The sequence below is a fragment of the Pelodiscus sinensis genome, chromosome 6, assembly GCF_049634645.1.
Source record: "Pelodiscus sinensis isolate JC-2024 chromosome 6, ASM4963464v1, whole genome shotgun sequence".
In the NCBI taxonomy this organism is placed as follows: domain Eukaryota; kingdom Metazoa; phylum Chordata; order Testudines; family Trionychidae; genus Pelodiscus; species Pelodiscus sinensis.
The window spans coordinates 41,558,581-41,579,209 of NC_134716.1; the positions used below are offsets into that span (position 1 = coordinate 41,558,581).

Sequence of the window (20,629 nt, forward strand, 5' to 3'; positions counted from 1 at the left end):
GTATAAACGTCTTTATTATTGAATTTGATGACAGTTCTATTAATATGAGTGATTAAAGCATTTCTACTTGTTCTGAAATATTCAGCATGCCATATATTAATGTACTTAATCTTATTCTTGGGGTTATGGTTACTGCACATGAATGATTTCAGTGGGCTGCAAGACAGACAAAGGAGGGCCACTCACGTGGCCCAATGACTAGCCTTGGGTGCCATTGTTGTACTACAGTGATGAGCATACTATAAAGAAGTTATAATGTAATATAGACCAGACAGAATTACCTAGCATCTGTGATGAAAACATCTTTTTAAAGTTTAATGAGATCATCATATGATGGGTGTTACACAATGGCTAAGAATTAACTGCTACATTAGGATTACCTTTTGGACCAATTTTCGCAAGAAGGGAATGAAGCTGCACCATTAACTCCTCATTTGGTGGGGAGTCTTTGCTGGCACTCAAAAGCAACTGCAACAAGATCTGCGTCCCTCCTCTAGAAACTAAGACACTTGCTTTCCGACCACCACCTTGAAATTAAAAATAGAAGTATCAGAAGTAGTCAAAAGATAGCTAGATATCTCAAAATTTAAGCTATTTAGCCTTTTTTCATAACCATCTGCAATACAGTGTTAGTACTATGCAACTTTTACGTGACATTGCACCTCCATATTTTGTAAGGAAATATGTTTTTCAGTATGAACAGGCAAATGGGGCATGTAAGAGTTTACAATATACATATTATAGGTGTATATTCTATTTAAGTGCAAGTATCATTCTTGTATATGAAGTTAAAATTAAGAAGTATAAGCCCATTCAAATATCTAGATGTGCTAATGAAGGTCATTAGAAGTACTCAAGGTATTTAATTGTGCTGGAATCGGTCTTGAATTTTTTACAAATTGAGGGAAACTGAACGAAGACTTCGCTTCCTTATATAGGATTTTCCCACGGCAGGGAAGCAAACAATATCTTCAGGCTTCACAGATTGCTCTTCCACCCCAAGAAGACACATGAAAAAAAATCTGGAAACAAAAGAACTCTAAGGACAGGGATGGAGAGAAGCTGCTGGATCCAAGTCAAGAAAAAAAGATCAGCTCTGTCCTAAAAAGAACTTTACCTAACATAAAAAGTAGGGTGAGAAATTATGATTTATAACAACTTCTTTTTGCGTATTAGGCTTTCCTGGCATGTTGTTTCGTTTCATTTTGCTTAGTAGATTAATTACTTGCACTCAACAAATCACTTTGTTTATTATTAAACCCAACGTACATAACCATTACCTGGGGGAGTGAACAACAGCTGTATATCTCTCTCATTGATAAAGGGCATGAGCTTTATGAGTTTGTGCTGTGTAAAACTTTTCTATAGAGCAAGACAAATGTATCAGGGGTATTGATCCCACCGGGGCTGTGCACCTGGGTGCTGTGTGTCAAGTCCCTGTGACAGCCTTCCCAGAGCTGTTCTAAATGTCAGTGTTGCTCTGCTGCGGACTGTACCCCAACTCTGTGGCTTTGTTGGGGGAGAGACTAGAGTTTGCGGCTTAGCAGAACATACTATTGTGCTTACCTACCCTAGAGGACAGGTAGGCGAGAGCAATGGTATGATCAATCCATTAAGGGAGTCACACGGGGATCTCTGTGACTGAACCAATCACAGTACTTAGCTTAAATAATTATTTAGTCTTTACTTTGTATCCATTTGCAGTACACCAAGCAGCACACTAATCAACTTTAGAGACATGCATAAACTAGACTTGATGATTCTTTCAATCTCAACAAATACAATTATGTCATTCAGTTCTGTTCTTAAATGCCTTGAAAAACCAACACAAATACACAGAAAAACGGTCATTTGATTAAAAAACCAAACTTACCAACTGACACTAATTCAATGAGGATATTTAATATATTCAGAGTAGTTTGAAGATCTCTTGTATTCTGAAATAAAATATTATTTTAGTTTTGGTAACATACTGCTTAATTCATAACAAGTTGTGTTTCAAGACTTAGAAGATGCTTGTTTATTACATTTATTTTCTACAGCCACAGGTGCTCTTGCTTCCAAGAGTCAGTCATTAGCATACTTAAAGCTAATACCCAAATTAATGAACTGCACTTTTATATTTACACCCAGCTTCAACTTCTGAGATTGACAGACATTTACAAAACAAGTTGTTTTATTTTGCCTTGATTTCTAATTGTAATAAGAAATTCTCTTTGGTAAATACTTCAGGTTATTTTTTCATATTTCAAGAAATCTAAATACTGCATGTTAAAATTCTAACTACCAAATAATGATCAACACCCTTCTCAGAGTTCTGACTGCAACTCATACCAGTTGACATGTATTTTTAGACCTTGATTTAGCAAGGCACCTAAACATAGCCTAACTTCAAATACAAGCATAGTTCCTTTGAATGTTCAAAGATAGGCATGTTCTTAAGAAATTTGCTGAATCGAGGCCTTATATACCATGTGAAGATCAAGAACAAAAAAGTACCTTTCTGTAGTAGAAGAGCCAAGAAAATTAAATACTAATATGAAGTCTGATATTTACAAACTACGCTATTTGGAGATAGAGAGACAGACACTTACATGAATAAGATGTCTTACCTCCAATGTTGACAGAATAACTTCTATCGCTGGGGAACCTTTGGTAGTCATTTCCTTCCTGGTTTTTTCTGAAAGTCAGAGAGATTATTTTCCCCCTCAAAGAAGATTATATAGTGGAGCAATTTCTGAGCACAATGAGAAAAATCTAACTTACAATGTGTAAGTAGGAAAAAGTTTACATAGTCCATCAAGATTTGTTGTTTGGGGATTTGGAAGCAATGTCTGAGCTGTGAATTGTGGGGGTTTTCCCCCTTTGTAACTAAGTTTTAACTTTACTAGGCTTACAACTGTAGCTTTGTTTTGATGATAAAAGTTTGTTTCTTTTCTTTTTTATTTACTGGTATTGGTTGATCTTTGTGTCCTGGAAGGTCTGACTGTCTATATCTGCATGCCTGACCGAGGGGTCCGCTACCACAGACTGCAGCTTGTTTTTTTCTCTTCTTTTTCAAGCTCTTTTGGGGAAAAAGAGCTCGGAGTACCCCTGGGGTTGGTTTTTCAAGTGTCCACCCCTGTTTGTGGATTAAAAAGCACTTGATGGTAGCAGCGGATCCCCCAAAATCTGGGTATTAGGATTTGGAGGAGAGGAAGAAAGTTTTTGTACCAGAGCCTGTAGAGGTAAGGTTTTGGAGTGCTCTTGCATGCCCCCATTTCGGCATTCATTGTGCCAGAGTGGGGAATAGCCTTGACAACCCCACTGCTCCATCTCAGTTAAACAGTGCCCGGCCACAGCCTGCTTTCTGAACCCCTGTTCAAGCCCTGAACCACCCTCTACACTCAACGTCCTGCCTCAGATGTGATTCCCCCTGCACCCAAGCTCCTTTCCAGAGCTTGCACTCTGAAACCCCTCTTGGACCCTGATCCCCCAACCTGAGCTAAGCCTGGAGGCCCTCCCACACTCCAAACCCCTTGGCCTAAGACCAGATCCTGCACCCTAACCCCCTACCCCCGCCTGGTGAAAGTGAGTGAGGATGGGGGAGAAAGGGAGATGGAGTGAGCAGAGTGAGGCTTCGGAGAAGGGGTGGAGCAGGGGCAGGGCCTCAAAGAAGGAGCAGGAAGGAGGCAGGGCAAGGGTATGTGGATTTGAGGTAGTTCTTACTTTGCACTTAAATTTAAAGAAGTGAACTTGTGGTTCAAAGGTTGGAGACCACTGTCTTAAGGTGTCAGATCATTCTCTCCACAAGCTAGACAACTTGTGTTCAGTTATTTCCAAAACCAAACATTCACCTCAGACAGAAGCCAAGCCTTTAAACAGCCCCAATTTCAAGTTTTGAAAGCCACGAGTCACTGGAAGAAGAGTTAGTATGAAAATAGCTGTGTAACTGTAAACTGTATGAAGAATACATGTCTTGTTGCTCTTTGATTAACATCATTAGAAGAAACAGTGAACTTCTTTTGAAGCCCCTGGATTGCTTATTGTGTATCAAAAACATTGATGACTAAAAGCAAAACCTTCAAGGAAGTGGAAGCAAGGAGCCTGAAACTCTGAGTCATTTGTATTGTGTTTAAAAAATTTTGTAAGCCACCTCAAATATTTTAAATAGCGAAGCGGGGTAAAAATATTTAAATAAAATTAATAAAATTAATGCAGCTAAAATGTGAAAGTTTCAAGAAAGTGAAAATTTGAAGTCCCAATGCAACAGATCAACAGTGTCAGCCACCAAATTAGTCAAACTGTGCTCCAAGGGAGCAAGAGCAAATAAGCTCAAAGCTTGTGATACTACACTGATTAATAACTTGTACAGAAGAAGTGAACATTAAATGATGACACTGTGGAAGGACACTAAAAAAGGAGCAAAACCAGCTGCAAAATAAATCAGGCCGATTTATAGCTGGTACAGCCATCCTTTGTTAAAAAAAAAGTCACCTCACCAACTTGTCAAACTAGAACTTGCAATCGCAACACTAGAAATAGCTATTTTCCATTGCAGGAATGGCACAAGACTCCCCCTTATGAAATATTGGTTTAAGCTTTAGTTTCAGAGTTGGTCTATGCTAGTGGTCCCCAACCTTTTGAGGTTGTCGGGTGCCGGGGGCGTGGCTGTTCGCCCGCCGGGCGCCAGGGGGCGGGGACACCTGCGCGCCCGGCGGCGGCCCCCCCCATAGCCGCATGCCCGGGGACGGGGCCCCCTCCAAGCGCCAAGCGCCCGACGCTTCCCCCCTCCCCCGCAAGCGCTGCGCACCCATGGCCGGCGCTCCCCCCGCCAAGCGCCCCCCCCCTGCAAGCGCCCGTGCACCATGTGCCTGGGGCCAGGCCAGCCCCGAGCACCTGGCGGGCGCATCCCCGTGTTGGGGATCACGGGTCTATGCCCTTGCAGGTAACTAAAGAGTATCACAAGTGTATCTTCAGCAAACAAGCGATAACCACATCAAATTACAATTATTTTTACACCATTTTGGAGCAGATTTTTAAAATGCTAATTCACAGTTACTTGATTAGTATGTGATCATTGCCATGTATTTTATGGTCACCAAAAATGTGCAAGAAAATGCAAGAAATAAGTGCAAGAAAATTCTAGACTTGGCAATGGGAACAATTAGTGTGCAATAGAAACCAGCATTCTGTGTAAGCTATGCGCTTGTGTGGCTAATCAGAAGAGATTCCACACTTATTTGAAGAGCACACACAGCTGAGGTTTATTGTTTCTAAGGGTGGTACTCATTTGCACATGCCTTGGTGAACATAAAAGGAATTCATTCTGCACATGGATAGAAAAAAATCCACATATAGTTAATTCATGGTTTTATGCATGAGATACACAGTGTACATCTTCACAAAGCACTTCAGATTTTCCTTAGTCACCATTTTCAAACCAAAATAACCAATTTCTATTATGAATTTTCTAATTAACAACGCTCCCAGCTAAATGCAAGTTCATGGATTTTAAATGTATTCTTCATCACAAGAATAAATTTCTTCCCTTCAGCAAAAGCTTTAAAATAGCTTTAAAAAGCAAAACAAATTAAAACTAATCCTTTTATTGCACTACTTATTTTATTTATATATTAAGTGTATACTGTCTCTTATAAAGCCCCAAATTTAATTTACCATTCTTTTACTTTAATAGTTAAATTATAGTTCTGAGAACGCAACAATTAGTCAGTCGGCAAGTCATGCAATATTACTTTGATATGGTTTTGACAACAGTTTTTTATGGTCTCTGAATCTAAGGCAGGTTCTTTTACAAATGCAGAAAAATAGATTAGTTTTCCAAGCAGGCAAAAAAGAAAAACTGATTGGCAAATGAATTAAGGTTACTTGTGAGTTCATATAGAAACATTAGCTTGCTAGAGTTTGGTTGCCAAAACAAAAACGTAAAATGAGAAGAAGCTAGCAAGAGAATTTATCAAGAGGTAAAGTTACACAGATGTGTGAAAAGTTACAGCGTTTCCAACATGTCTCTCATTCTGCTAGTAAGGCTATTCTTTAGACTACATTTCTTTAGATGAATTTCTTAAGTCTAACTCCATCCCCAACTAACCCCTTTATTTCCTATATCCAATACAACGGTGTTTAAATCAAATTAGGGTGCATCTTGTTTCCGCTTTATATAATGGACAAATACTTTAAAAAAAATCAATCCAATAGAAAAGCATATTAGAACAGTTTTAAAAAAACTATTTAATCAAAAATGCATCATATATATTTTATTATGTAAATACATTTGAGTCCTTAACTCAATTTGTTTTTCTTCATTTAAATCACTGTTTGGGATAAGGCTGGAGATGAGAGATTCAGTATGGAGGCTGCCTCAGGGAGAGCAGACAGCCCAATCCTCTCCCCCCACAAAATTAGTTGCTATTTCTGAGAATGTTATGGATGCCTAAAACATCTGCTGATGTTAAAATTAGACTGATGGTGGCCAAGGCTAAGGAGGGATGACTGAGAAACAGCAGAATATCAATAATCTGAACTTTCTCTTCATTTGAAAGATTCATTATACTTGTACCAGGTCTTTTGAATTAAATATTTAAAACGTAGCCATGAAAATGTGACCTTAAGAAATGCATTTAATATTTCCTTCCACTTTTGATAGGTCTTACAAATGTAGAAGACTTTCTATAAGGAAATAGCTTGGGTTCCTGCTTCTTGACAGTTGTTATCAATAGAAGACTTCCAATTCTTGATATAAAAAGGAAAAGAAATTTAGGGGATACTAAGGATGAAAAAGGGATGCTAGTCAGATCCCCATATGACTTCAACATTCTAACAACAGGTATTACCAACTTGAAACTGAATGCCTTGTTTGGGGAGGAGGCAAAAGTTAAGTCTGACACTAATGACTATTTGTTAATGACAGTTTGTGACCAATATGAACGGGCTGAGAAACAATACTGCTGGTGACAAGGTTGAATTGTAGGATACCAGAAAAGAAGGGCATAAAAACTGGTGTTCAGGCATCCTCTCTCATCTAAAAATGCTCTATACAGGTAATTGTCCAAGTCCCTTCTGCAAGCTGGCACTTGACAACTATTCTATTTTCAGGGCACTTAACTCCCAATACTTACGTTTTAGCAGTATCACAGACACTTGGCTTGTACATTGGCATGGAGAGGCTAATGATACAAGTCAGAAATTTTCAACCAACTGGTCACAAACTGGTCCAAGCAGGTCAAGAAAGATTCTCCTTTTATGATACAAGGAGGAAGTTCTTGAAACATTTTTCTATTATAACATTAAGTCAAGCAATGGAAAAAGAGGGCGTTCACTGCTATGATTCACGACAGTGGTCTCCAACCTTTTACACCCTAGATCACTTTTTAAATGACAGAACAAGCCAAGATCTACCACCCCATCCTTCCCCCAAAACCCAACTCCTTCCTTGAAGCCCAACCCCACCCTCTCTATTCTCCTCTCCATCACTTGCTATCCCCAGCCCTTATACTGCTGCTCCCCCTCCCCCCCCCCAATTATTCTGTAGAAACAGGTTTTTCCAACATTTGGCCTGTCTAGACTAGACCAAACGTCAGAAAAACCTCTTCTTTTGGAAGCCCCCTCATTCCTCATGGAAAGAGGAATATAGGGGTGACCGAAAGAGCATGTTTGCTCTTCCACTAAGAAAAGCGGAAGAACAAACTCATCCCTGGATGCAGAAGAGTTTTTCTAGGATATCTCTGGAATCCTGAAAAACTCCTGCAGTCTAGCCGTACCCTCACTGGGTTGAGAAAGGATGTGTAGGCTCTGGGGTGGGAATGAGGGATTTGGGTGTGGGAAGGGGTAAGGTGTGCAAGGTCTGGGAGAAAATCTGGATGCAGGAGGAGGTGAAGAAGGGGACGCTGGCTCGGGGAGGGGATTCCAGGCCGGGCAGTGTTGGGGCAGATGGAGGATTGGGGTACTAAGCAAGCCACAGGCTTGTGGATGTAAGGGTGCAGAAATTTGGGTTGGGGTATGTCAGGTGTTCAGGGCAGGGAATTCCAGTGTATGATACACTCAGATCTAGGACCTGGGGGTAGTAGTGCAGGAGTGTTATGATGCAGTGGCCAGATGGGGGCTTAGCCCCAATTGGGGGTTTGTTGGTGTGACGTAGTGGGGGTACCTGGCTGGTTTCTATGCTGCTGGCTCTGGGGGAACCCCCACTGGCTGCCGTGGGTACCACGACCCAGCAAAACAGGATGAGTCACTATGCAAACCAGTGGCCAGACACCCCCCATGGAGAGGAACAAAGGAAGGTGGAATGCTGCCTTGGCTGGGGGGCAGGGCTGGAAGTTAGTGAGTGGGTTGCTGGCTGTCGGAGGGCATGGAGGAGAGCCTAGGGGAAGGGGCTGGAGTTTAGGGGCCCAGTCTCCCCCATCTCAAGGGGGCCTGAGGCATCCTAGCCCAGTTCCTGTAACCAGATTACATCTGTGCTGCGCTGTGCTGGAGGAGCAATAAACCACCCTCAATTCCACTGGCTGGTGCAGTCTGTTTGTGCCATTCCGGGGTGCAGGAGACGGGGAACCCCCAACGTGCCGTCACACTGGTGTCAGGAGTGGGATCCACTGCACCCCGTGGATGGAGCTTCCAGCGGTGAGCGACAAGGCGCTGTAGAAGCAAGAGCCCTGGAGCCAGGCGTGCTGGAGACAGAGCGAAGCGGTTCCTGGGAATCGTGGGGCGCTGCAGCACTAGACTGGTGAGTCTGCACCGAGGGGCCCAGCGGGCAGATGGCCTACGCCCGACTCTTGAAGGCAGAGCTGGTGGGGCTGTGCAGAGAGAGGGGCTTGCCTGTGCAGAAAGCAACCAAGGCCCAGCTGATTGCCCAGCTGGAAGATAATGACCAGCCACAGGGCCAGGATCTTGTCCCCAGGGGAAGCAGCCAGACCCCCCCTGAGAGTGTGTCAGGCTCAGAGAGGGGGAGGAGCGCTGGAACCCAACGGAGAGATGAGACAGCGTCTCCCGGGAGGCCTGCAAGCCGTAGCCCATCTAGGGCAGGGGACAGCCCAGCGGAGCTGCGGCGCCTGGAGATCCAGCTGCGGATCAGGGAATTGGAAGTAGAGGACCGAGAGAAGGACCGCCAGGACCGAGAGAGGGAGCGCCAGGACCGAGAGAGGCAGCGGCAGCATGAGCTGGCCATGGCAGAGCGGAGAACCGGCGGGGCACCGGCTGCGCCAAGTGCGGATGGGCCCCAGGGTCCCAGGACTGCCAGATGCTTGGAGAGGCCCGTGGTGGCCCAATTGAAGGACATGGGTGACATAGATGGGTTCCTCAGCGCCTTTGAGAGGGCCTGTGGGCTGCAACAGGTCCCCCCAGCTGACTGGCTGCAGGAGCTCATCCCCGCACTGAACCAGGAGGCGGCCGGAGTGCTCAGTCAGCTGGAGGACCTACAGCCAGGGGATTACAACCGAGTCAAGGAGGCCCTGCTGCACAAGTTCGGGCTGACCCCCGAGATGTACAGGAAGAAGTTCCGGGGGGTACAGAAAGGGCCACGGGAGACCTATGTGGACCTGGCCTCCCGCCTGGCGCAATACTGCCGCAAGTGGGTGTCTGGAGTCGGAGCCCAGACCGCAGGGGAGCTGCTCAAGCTGGTCATGATGGAGCAGTTCTATGAAGCATGCCCACCCAAACTGAGGCTGTGGCTCAAGGACCGGAGACCAGAGAACCCCCAGGAGGCCGGGAGACTGGCGGATGAGTTCACGGAGAGCCGGTCCGGGTGTGAACGGGAGTCCCGGAGAGAGAGGGAACCGCGCAGAGACCGGATCTCGGCTGAGCGACGGAGGGAGTCAACTACGGGGCGAGACCAAGGAACAGGTCATCTGTGCCCCAGAGAACCAGCCAGGGCCTGGACAGAGACAGCCCAAAGCCTAACTTGCCATCGCTGTGGGCAAAAAGGCCACAAGAGGGCTCAGTGCACCAGGTCCCAGGACCGGGGACTTTCCAGGGTTAACTGGCTGGGGCGGGAGGAAGGGCAGGCTGCCCCAGAGGCAGGGGCTGGCAGGCAAACCTCAGCTCAGAGAGAGGGGAAGGATGCTCTGTGCACCTCCCCTGGGAGGTCTGATTCTCAGGAGGCGGATTTCTCCGTGTACCGGGTGGGGGCAGGACGGCCCCTGCGGAGCGAGTGCCTCATACCCCTGGAGGTGGATGGTAGGAAGGTGACGGGCTTCTGGGACACGGGGGCGGAGGTGACTCTGGCCCGATCCGACATAGTGGCCCCGGAGCGGATACTACCCCACGCGCAGCTGACCCTGAAGGGCATAGACGGGTCCCCGTTTAAGGTGCCTGTAGCCCGGGTGCATCTGAAATGGGGGGCGAAGGAAGGCCTCAAGGAAGTGGGGGTGCACCCGCACTTGCCCACCGAGGTGCTGATGGGGAATGACCTAGAGGAGTGGCCCCATGAATCCCAGCGGGCTCTAGTCACTACCTGGAGCCAGAGCCAGCGGGGGGCTGACAACGTGGGTCCAGGGAAGGACTCCTGGCAGCATCCTCAGGGTCCCATCCCAGTGGACACGGGGTCCAGCCAGGCTGGGACTCCGGACCTAGGCAGAGGTGGGGGACAGGTCCCGATCCCTGCCTCAGCAGCTGAATTCCAGGCTGAGGTGCCGGCAGACCCCTCCTTGCAGAGGCTGAGGGACCAGGCTGGCCTCCATGCAGCTCAGCCCCGGGGGAGAGGTGGCCAGGAGAGATTCCTGCGGGAGCGTGGGCTCCTGTTCCGTGAGTGGCTCCCCCCCAGGAAGGCGAGGGCATGGAGGGTAGAGCGGCAGCTGGTCGTCCCCCGAAAGTATCGCCTCAAGCTGCTGTATTTGGCCCACGATGTCCCCGTTGGGGGCCACCGGGGGATCCGGAGCACCCGGCTGAGGCTGCTCCAGCACTTCTATTGGCCGGGAATCTTTACAGCCGTGCAGCGGTACTGCCGGTCCTGTGACTCCTGCCAGAGGGGCGGGAAGGCCCAAGACAGTAGGAAAGCGGCTTGGGGGTCTCTACCCCAGATAGACCCTCTGGGCTTGCTGAGAGAGTTATGGGAGGGGAAGTCCTCCCTGGATGGAGCATCGGGGGTGGAAGCCGCCCTGGCTGTCCAGAGAAGGCTCGCTGGGCTCATGGCCCCGGCCCGAGAGACCCTGGCCAGAGATCAAGGCCAGCGGAAGGGTGGGTGTGACCCCCGAGGACAGGCCTGTGCCAGTCGCCCTGGAGCGGGGCGGCGAGTGGACAGAGGGAAGCCAATTCATGTGGGGCCTCGCCACGGCCGGCCCGAGTCAAGGGGAGCACCCATGTCCCCAGGGCGGGTTCCCACGCAGAGGACCCGAACTTCCCTAGGTCACGAGCGGAGTGACCCTGCTCAGTTCGCTCTCGGAGGGGGGAGAACTGTGACGTAGTGGGGGTACCTGGCTGGTTTCTATGCTGCTGGCTCTGGGGGAACCCCCACTGGCTGCCGTGGGTACCACGACCCAGCAAAACAGGATGAGTCACTATGCAAACCAGTGGCCAGACACCCCCCATGGAGAGGAACAAAGGAAGGTGGAATGCTGCCTTGGCTGGGGGGCAGGGCTGGAAGTTAGTGAGTGGGTTGCTGGCTGTCGGAGGGCATGGAGGAGAGCCTAGGGGAAGGGGCTGGAGTTTAGGGGCCCAGTCTCCCCCATCTCAAGGGGGCCTGAGGCATCCTAGCCCAGTTCCTGTAACCAGATTACATCTGTGCTGCGCTGTGCTGGAGGAGCAATAAACCACCCTCAATTCCACTGGCTGGTGCAGTCTGTTTGTGCCATTCCGGGGTGCAGGAGACGGGGAACCCCCAACGTGCCGTCACAGTTGGCCAGGCTTCATTTTTAATTAAAATACTATGTCAAACAAAAAGTTTCTGCATTGCCTTTATTTAGGAGAAGGGCAGGGTGCTAGTGGGTGCTGGGGCAGAGGACAGGATGCCAGTGGGGACAGAGTTCTGCAGCTGGGGGCACAGGAGAGGGGGCAGGATGCCGGGAGGGCAAGGTTCTGTGGCAGGGGACAGATGCCAGTGGGGACAAAGAGTACCCTGCACCCACCTCCTCCCAGGACACCCCCCAATGCAAAGGAGGGAAGCCCTGTCACACGCTTCCTCCGGGGCCAGCGCACGCCTCCCTCAGACCAGGGAAGCCGCTGGCCCCTCCGAGCTTGACTCCCCCTCCTGTGGAGCAGGAAAGCCCGCACACTTGCCCCCTCCGGGGCTGACCCTCCCCCCCGCCGGAGGAAGAAGTCCCATCATGAGTCTCCCACGGAGCAGGGAAGCCTCCGTTGCGTGCCCTCTGCTGGTCCGACTTCCCCATCCTGCAGAGAAGGGAAGAGGATGTTACTCACCTTCCAGTAACTGACATTCAAGACGAGCGTCCCTGGGGGTGCTCCACATTAAGTGATGAGCGTTCTTCTTAGCAGTGCTTTGAAGACCATGTATGCACGGTGCACGCGAGCCTTCCCAGTACCATCACACATGCGCCTCCCCCCCCTTTACTTCCTTCTCTATCTGGAACCCGGTGAGGATGTTTGATGTCTTGATATTAGGGTTTTACGAAGTAGAGGGGAGGAAGAGAGGGTAGTGAAGCACACACAGGGACGCTCATCTTGAAGAACGTCAGTTACTAGAAGGTGAGTAACCTCCTTCTCTTCTTTGAGAGACATCCCTAGCAGCGCTCCACATTAGGTGACTACAAAGCAGTACACTGTATGGAGGTAAGGACTTCGGATCAGGTAAGTATGCCTTTTGTAGCTCAGCTTTTGCTAATCTAGTAAGTATGTAGTAATGCAGCCGGAAATCCAATGTGACCCTCTTCGTGACGTTATGCAATTTCCATTGCTGTGATCTGCAATGGAGATGAAGAGCTGCAAAGACAACCTGAAAAGATGGTTGCATTGATAAAGAAGGAAAGTGTCCTTCTGACATTTAGTGTGTGCATCTGATCTTCAATGGCGTTAGCATGAGGTTTTAGAAAAACAAACAAACAAATAAAACACACAGTATATCGTTTGGTTGAGGTGGAAAGTGGAGAGCACCTTCAGTAAGAGTTTTGAATGTAGTCGCATAGATAGTTTGTCTTAAACAAAAAATACTAAAAGGTCACTAGGCATGAGAGCCACCATTCTACTCACTATTAACGGCATATGTGGATCCCATGGTTGTCTAGGTTCGCAATGTCTGGGTATACAGACTTTAGACCTTTTACAAGTCATTTGGTTATCGGATGTGCAAAGATTATGGTGCCTTCTAAGATGTAGTAAGTATTCTAAATAGCTGAGTGTGGAGCATCTTGCTGTGGTATATTAGGTGAGATCACCCAGTGGGTGAAACGGGTTCCCTTTGTTAATATATGTTGTTGTGGTGGGGTTGTTTGTTATTGGTGGGTTGTTTGTTTGTTTTTTTGGCATAGGCGCTCTGCTTTATAATAAGAGGTCTCCATTTGTTTGGAGCACTGAAGTTCTATGCCTGGGAACCATCGAGGTACAACACCTTGAGGTGGAGTCTCTGGGACTGAAGGTGAGGAGACGTGGCTCCTGGTTGGTGTAAGATGTTAGGATTGCATAGGAGTGTGATTGGGTGGTACTGTGCCATCCTGTGCAGGATGGGGGACCACAGTTGGTGAGGAAAGCAGGGTGCCATAACAATGAGTTTTGCTTTACTGCTCAGTGTCTTTATTAGGACTCTGTTAAAGAGGGGAAATGCATAATGCAGGGGTGCAGTCCATGTTAAGGTGAGAGCATTTGTGAGTGAGCGTTTTCCCATGTCTACTCTGGAACAGTAGCTTTGGCTTTTTGTTGTTCACTCTGGTGGTGAGTAGGTGTGTGAGTGGGGAGCCCCCCCCCCCCCCGTGAGTATATTGTTGATGACTGTATAATTGAGTTCACACTCACGGTCCCGCGGTAAAGCTCTGCTGAGGGCATCAGCTGTGGAGTTCAGGATGCCCGGGAGGTGACATGCAGTTATACATGTGTCTTGGGGTAGGCGTCAGTTCCAAAGGGCTATGGCTTCCTTGTAGAGAGCCTGTAAGCGTGTACCACCTTGCCTGTTTATATAAAACATGCATGCCGTGTTATCTGTATATATTCTAACATGATTCCCCGTGGTATGGGGAAGTAGTCCTTGGCATGGGAGACGGACTGCCCTGAGCTCCAGGATGTTGCTGTGAAAGATGCGGCCTGCTGAGGACCATAGGCCTTGTGGTGTTTGGCCATTCACATGAGTGCCCCATCCCATGAAGGAGGCATATATGGTAATAGTTATTGTGGGGTCTGTGATTTGAAAGGGTACCGCTGCGCGCAGGTTGGGTGAACTTGTCCACCAGCATAAGGATGCCTTTACTGCACATGGTAATGTGAGTGATTAGTCATGTGATGGACCTGAGGTTTGTATCTGAGTCGGAGCCAACCTTGAAAGCATCTCATGAAAAGTTGTGCTTTGGGGACCACTGATTGCATGATGCTATGTGGCGTAATAGTTGTACTCAGTCATGATGCAGTATTGAGGGCATCTCTTGGAAGCATTGCATCTCAAATCTGCGTATTAGATTGTGACAAATGGTTGGGGTTGTTATTCTGAGTACCTTGTCTTTGTTGTCTCGTGGAACGAGGTGTACAGCTAGTTCGGATTAGGAAGCCTAATCCGAACTAGCTAGTCCGTGCCGCGTGTAGTCGCGCGGCACGGGGTCCGACCTAGCCGGCATTTAAAAATGGCGCCGGCCGGCTTTATGCAAATGAAGCCCGGGAAATTCAAATCCCGGGCTTCGTTTGCAACTCCGTATGACTACATTACCCCTCCCAGTTCGAACTAGGGGGGTAGTGTAGACATACCCTCAGAGTGTTAATTAATGTGCTTTTGGGTAAAAGATTATTTCAGATATCCTAAAGACTTGCAAAGTTACATTCTTCTTCAGCCAAGAAATGCAGAAAAAATATTTAAGTGTCTTAGTTATTTTCCCCTCTTAAGTAAATTACACATACCAAAATTAATTTTTGTATACCAGGGCAAGTTCTTATACACAAGAGTGTTTGTTTTTTAAGTGTGAATGCTTATATACAGTAGTAAGGACAAGCTATGACAAGTTACATGCATCTAAGGGCTTTGAGTCTGCCATCCTTGTTCATGTAGAATGATACCTTAATCCAAAAGTACTATAGCAGGGGTGGGGAACCTAAGGTCTGGGAGACAGATGTGGCCTCCAGGTTGCCTGGATCCCGCTGCCCCCCCACTACCACCACCAAAGGCTCATGGTCCCCCCAGTATTAGCGAGCTCGTGCTAGTGCTCCAGCCGCCATGCCATCCCTCTGTGAGGCTGGGGCCCTGTAGGTTTGGGTATATAAGGAGAATGTGTTTCTCAGTCAGGGGTCACATCAGTGAAGGTTTGTTGTGGGTTTTTTTGCTGCTTCTCACTTGTATGTGTCCCCTCTCCCCCCAAATGGATTTTTCTGTACTATAAGATGAGGCATAGGAAAAGGAGCAGACAATATTTAAAGCATTTGGTAAAAAATATTTACCTTGACTCTGAGCCAAGTGAAGGATCTTTGAAGTAACATATCTGGCAGTGTCAGCTTCTACCAACAAAGATTCTGAATTGATCTTCTCCAGCTGTGCCAGCAGGCCCACAATCCGAGAGTTGTTAGTAAGACTGGAAGAAATGTTTATATTTAATGTTTCAATTTGTATTCAACATATGACAAAAATGGTTTCAGTCAGCTCACTGGGAAAAATCCCTTTAGTTACATTTTTTTAAAGCCAAGTTTAGTTCTAAACCTAATTCACCAAGGATCAGTAATGTTTGAACAGTTTTACAGTTAAACACAGAATGTCCTGTTATATATTTAGTTTCCTCTCAAATTTAGCTTTTCTTCAGACACTAATGACATATTCATTAAGACAGCAATGAACACAAGAGGGCAGCATTGTGATACATTCTTTAAAAAGGGACCAAATCATCTTTCCTTGAAATCAATGGCAAAACTCCCATTATTTTCCAAGGATATAAGGGTATGCCCCAACTACTGAGATTACCCAAGGAAATCCAGATATTAAATTTATATGGAAGATTCAGGGCACACATTTAATTTGTAATTCTAAATCTACTGATATATAAAACTGGGGTTATCTTCCATGGAGCACCCTCTGTAGCTAAGACCTCTCTCTTGTCCAAGGGTATCTCCATAGTAACTATGACCAGGGAAGTCCCTGGCAGCTCTTCTCTGGCACAGATCTCAAGGAACATGGTGAAAGGAGTTGAGGAGAAAACCATCTGGGATCTAAAGTTATTATGGGCTTCTCCAACAATTCACTCCACGAGTGAGGGAGACAGCTTTCATCTTCCATCTCCATAAAAACATCCAGAGAGCACCACTAGGAGAGGATGCAAACTTTGCAGAAGTTACTACCTCCTTGGCCATCTCTCATAACTTTGTACTACAGGAGGGGAATCTAGCTATTAGGAATCCACTTTCAACTACTTGGACACTGTCACCAGGAGCCTTGACTTTGAAGTTTGCCAGACTGGTCTACAAAAATACCTAGAGAAGCCCCAAAGTCTTGGTACCATGTGGGGTGTGTAGTTCAGATAGAGAAGGAAAGTATTCAAGAACATAAGAGAACCAAGGTCCCCACCATCACCCCAAAGAGATGATATTTTACGGAGAAGAACAAAGCAGATGACTTATCAGTTGAGAGCATTCCCTCCTCCCCCAAACTTTTATTCCTCCCGTCCTCAAACAGCTTAAACAAGCCTGTTTTGCTAATGACCACACCAAGGGGAGGAAAAAAGAGTTGAGACAAGAAGCTTAAGGAATAGAAGCCAATCTTATCCTAAGAAAATAATGCTGTTATCTTTGGAAAATATAGGTTACTGCATTGGGAGAGTGGGAAGAAAAGTGTTTCAGGTCTACTGCCTGCACCAGATGGAGACCAAAAGCAGGTCATATCTACAGACTCTCACCGCTTCCTGACACCCGCTATCATACCTCAACAAGACTAAGTGCTCAATCATATCCTTGTGTCAGGAGTTTCTGCTTTGTGCATAGTTCATTGTGTTTAGTGAGGGTATGTCTATACTACAAAATAACCACTGCAGTAATTACATCAGCTACTGGCATCCAGTGCATCCTCCTCCTACGTGTTCTCACCAGGAGAGCTTGCACTGACCAAAGTGGAACACTGAAGCAGTGACAGCTGCATGAGGTTGATAGCCAGAGCTCCCTGTCCCAGAGCTGACAGCTGGAGAACTCCTCACCCCCAGAAGGAGCCAGAGTGGAAATGTGAAATAATAGCAACCACGAAACTGACAAGAATGTCAGTTTCACTGATGGTAGGCTCCTTGATGTGCAGCAAGAAATAAAGCTCAAAGATTTATTTTCACTGATATCTACTGTTTTTCCATAGCAAGTATTCACTTTCATCTTTCCAGATAAATACACAATCAAAGAAATTCAACTTTAGCTACAGGCTCTTGATTTACCACGCACCCTGTAAGCCACTTTGAGATGATCCCATTTATTATTTATTTCCTTTATCAGTAAATTCTTTAGAGAATATATGCAACCCATTTGGTTTATGTTTTGCTAATATTTTTGGAAGAAATCAGAGTTTTAAATAAACAATCATTCCTAGCCATGTCATTGGAGTTGTCTCATTTTGAGAGCACAAATTCAATTTAATCACTTACATAAAAGTGAGGATGTTTTAAAGTAAAGTGCATTTCCTAAAGGCTCTTTAATACAGATAACATAAATATAGTATTTAGTAAGTCTTAATTTTCTTAACAAGATTAGTTTGAATCTCCAACATAAATTCAACTCTTTCAGCTTCACAGAATTTAAATACTTAAGTTTTATAAGTTAATTTTACTATTCAGATTGCATTCATTGAGCCTTCATTTTTAGATTCACCTTACCACTTGACTAAGTTTTAAAAATGTCCATGAACATAATTAAAATGATTGCTATGTACTACTTTGATTTAAAGAACTGGCACAGCAAAGCACTTCATTACAGTTCAGCAATTGTAAATGACAATTTATTTTAATTGATGTACATTGAGTTCTAACTATTTGCAATAAAATTAAAGAATGACACCAGTTTTTCAAAGTGTCAATTTTATTTATGAAATAATGGATGAGCCATGGTTTTGCCCATATTATGCAGTTTGCCATAGGATTATTTTACCCTTAGATGTAAATATTAAAGCAAGAAGAAAAAAAAAAAGACAGCTGACAAGTGTTTTATTCCTGTGGAAACAATTTAATGTAACAGCAGCAGAGGAAACTCATTCCAGCTGACATCTAAACTATAGCTTCACAAGCATAACCTAAGTAACTTTTTAAAGAAGGATTGCTACATATTCATGTCCAATAGGACCTAGCCTAAAACCAATAAAATACCTGAAAAATATCCTTGAGAAACTCAAGTTTACATTATAAAAATCTCATTGCTAAATATATGCATCTTTTTAAGCGCATGAGTAACAAGTGTGAACTTTTTTTGTAATCTGAATCTCCTTTCTGCCTCATTTGTTCATGTTTTCTTTATTTATGATAATTAGACTTATCAAATTTGATGAATAATTTTTTTATATATTTTTGTTTAACCATTTTTAGAATTACCAATTTAAGTTTCCATGGTTGTGCAAAATTATGGGCTTTAACCATCTAAAAATATTTAAATTTTCAAAGCTGCAGAAAATTAGCAGGGTTATACAATTTAAATGATAGCAGACAATCAAAAAAAGTTTTTTAACTGTTAGAACACAAACTGTCAACATCACATGCAAAAGAAATATATTAACCAAATATTCTTAAATCAAGTAAATAAAGTTTGAAGATGTATTCTTCCTACTTTTGCCTATCTGTAAATTTTGATCCCCAATGGATTTTTGAATTTGAGATTTACCAACATTTAATAAAAATGTAGTCCTTCCAAGCCTAATTATAACCCAATTAGTTCTTTCATTATCCAGGGCAGACTTGAACCCTGCTACTAAAACAGGAATGATAATATGCCATGATAACAGATAATCTTCACCCACCCCCCTTTCAACACCACCTCTAATCCCCATCCAAAATGAAGATCTAGTGTCATCTGTACGCACAGAGTTTGAAATCATCCAGGATGACCTCATGATTACAACAGAAACAGTGATATCCAACTGCTGACTCAATCACATCGTAATCTCCAAAGACAAACATCCTCAAATTTAGATCCAAAAGCATTAGGAATCCAGCAAGCCTGATTAGAAACTAGTATATATGGTAGCAGCTTGTACACTAAGAATTTTTAAGTTTCTCATGACACATTCTCTCACTTGAATGTAATTGTTGGGGTATAAGATATCTTACATTTAAAAAAAGGGGGCCAGTAATGCCACAACATCCAAGATCATCATTTGAGGGCGGTGGGGAAGGGGAGGGCTGTTCCCCCACTCCCAAAGTTTATACAAGAGATGTGACCACATGCAAAGCTCCTAACTGTATTAGCTACGTTTACATAGCAGGGCTAGAGATTAATTAAGACACGCAACGTCAGCTTTTGGTGCTGTCTACACAGCAGGAAGTAAAAAGGTAGAACACTCTTCCTTCGACTTTCCTTATTCCCTGTGAAATGAGGGTTACCATGAATTAGAGTAAGTCGCCTGCCAACTCGACATTATTTTGAAATAAAGGCTTGTAGTGGGTGCACACTATGTTATTTTGGAATAACGCCAGTGTAGATGTACCCTTAGTGTGGCATGCAAGTACTGCAAAAGGAGAGGTATCGCTGGGGCTGAGAGAATTCATATTTTGTAAGCAGTGTGATTAAAAGATGAAAGGACTAGTAATTTCCTATAAAACAGAAAGCCCTCTGCAGGGAGGCGGTATTGAAGAGAGAACACAGGATGGGAGAACAGTGTTCTCTGTAAACTTGAGATTCAAACGCTACCTCGCTGATTAGCAGAACGCCCAGAGCTGGCAGCATGCATTTCTACTGGTGATGTAGGTCTGCACATGCCTCAGTGCACGTAAGATTTATTCTGCCCATGAATGGATAAAAATTAGAGTGAACATTGCAGGAGACTCAGAAGAAATACAGCCATGACCTTTGAGACAAGATTATATTCAGAAAAGAGGGAGATTGAGGCATAGATGAAAAGGGGGCAAAACCTACAAAAGGCAGAGCAGTGGTATAAATATTTTCCCATTCTATCTGGTGTGCTTATATGATCCCATCACCATAGTATCTGAGCTCCTACAATGTAAGAACGATTACTCCTGGATAAGATGGTTCATATATTAAGTATGAGCATTTTTTTAATATCTGAAAACGAAGATGCTGATGGCAATAGAAGTTTTACTTAATTAATGACTAAAGCTTTGACCTTTGAACTTTCTCTTGAGACAAAATCTGCCCAGAGCTCCTGTGCCTGTTTATTTTCCAGAAGACTCTTAACATAACAGTGATAGAGTTGTATTTCACACAAGAGAATATTTAAAACCAAACACGAAGAAAATTCCAGGTTTTGAAGTTAAGGAAAAAAATGGAGACTTCTGAGGTATCTCGGGACTGGTGCAGGCAGGAAAGAAAAATAATTTGCCTTTAGAACAGAAGTAAAAGCAGTGTTGTCAACTCATGATTTTGTCATGAG

General features: G+C 45.0%; 1 protein-coding gene across 7 annotated transcripts in view; it reads right to left on the reverse strand.

Annotated features, from left to right (window-relative positions):
• Positions 1 to 20,629, reverse strand: part of AGTPBP1 (ATP/GTP binding carboxypeptidase 1) — a 140,287-nt gene that overhangs the window by 66,501 nt on the left and 53,157 nt on the right. For all 7 annotated transcript variants that reach the window (XM_006135883.4, XM_006135884.4, XM_006135885.4 and 4 more), the window contains 4 exons: positions 15,511 to 15,641; positions 2,613 to 2,680; positions 1,874 to 1,937; positions 381 to 527 (listed from right to left, as the gene is read on the reverse strand). In XM_006135883.4, the coding sequence (XP_006135945.1) occupies positions 381 to 527; positions 1,874 to 1,937; positions 2,613 to 2,680; positions 15,511 to 15,641 (410 nt within the window). The remainder of the gene's footprint in view (positions 1 to 380; positions 528 to 1,873; positions 1,938 to 2,612; positions 2,681 to 15,510; positions 15,642 to 20,629) is intronic.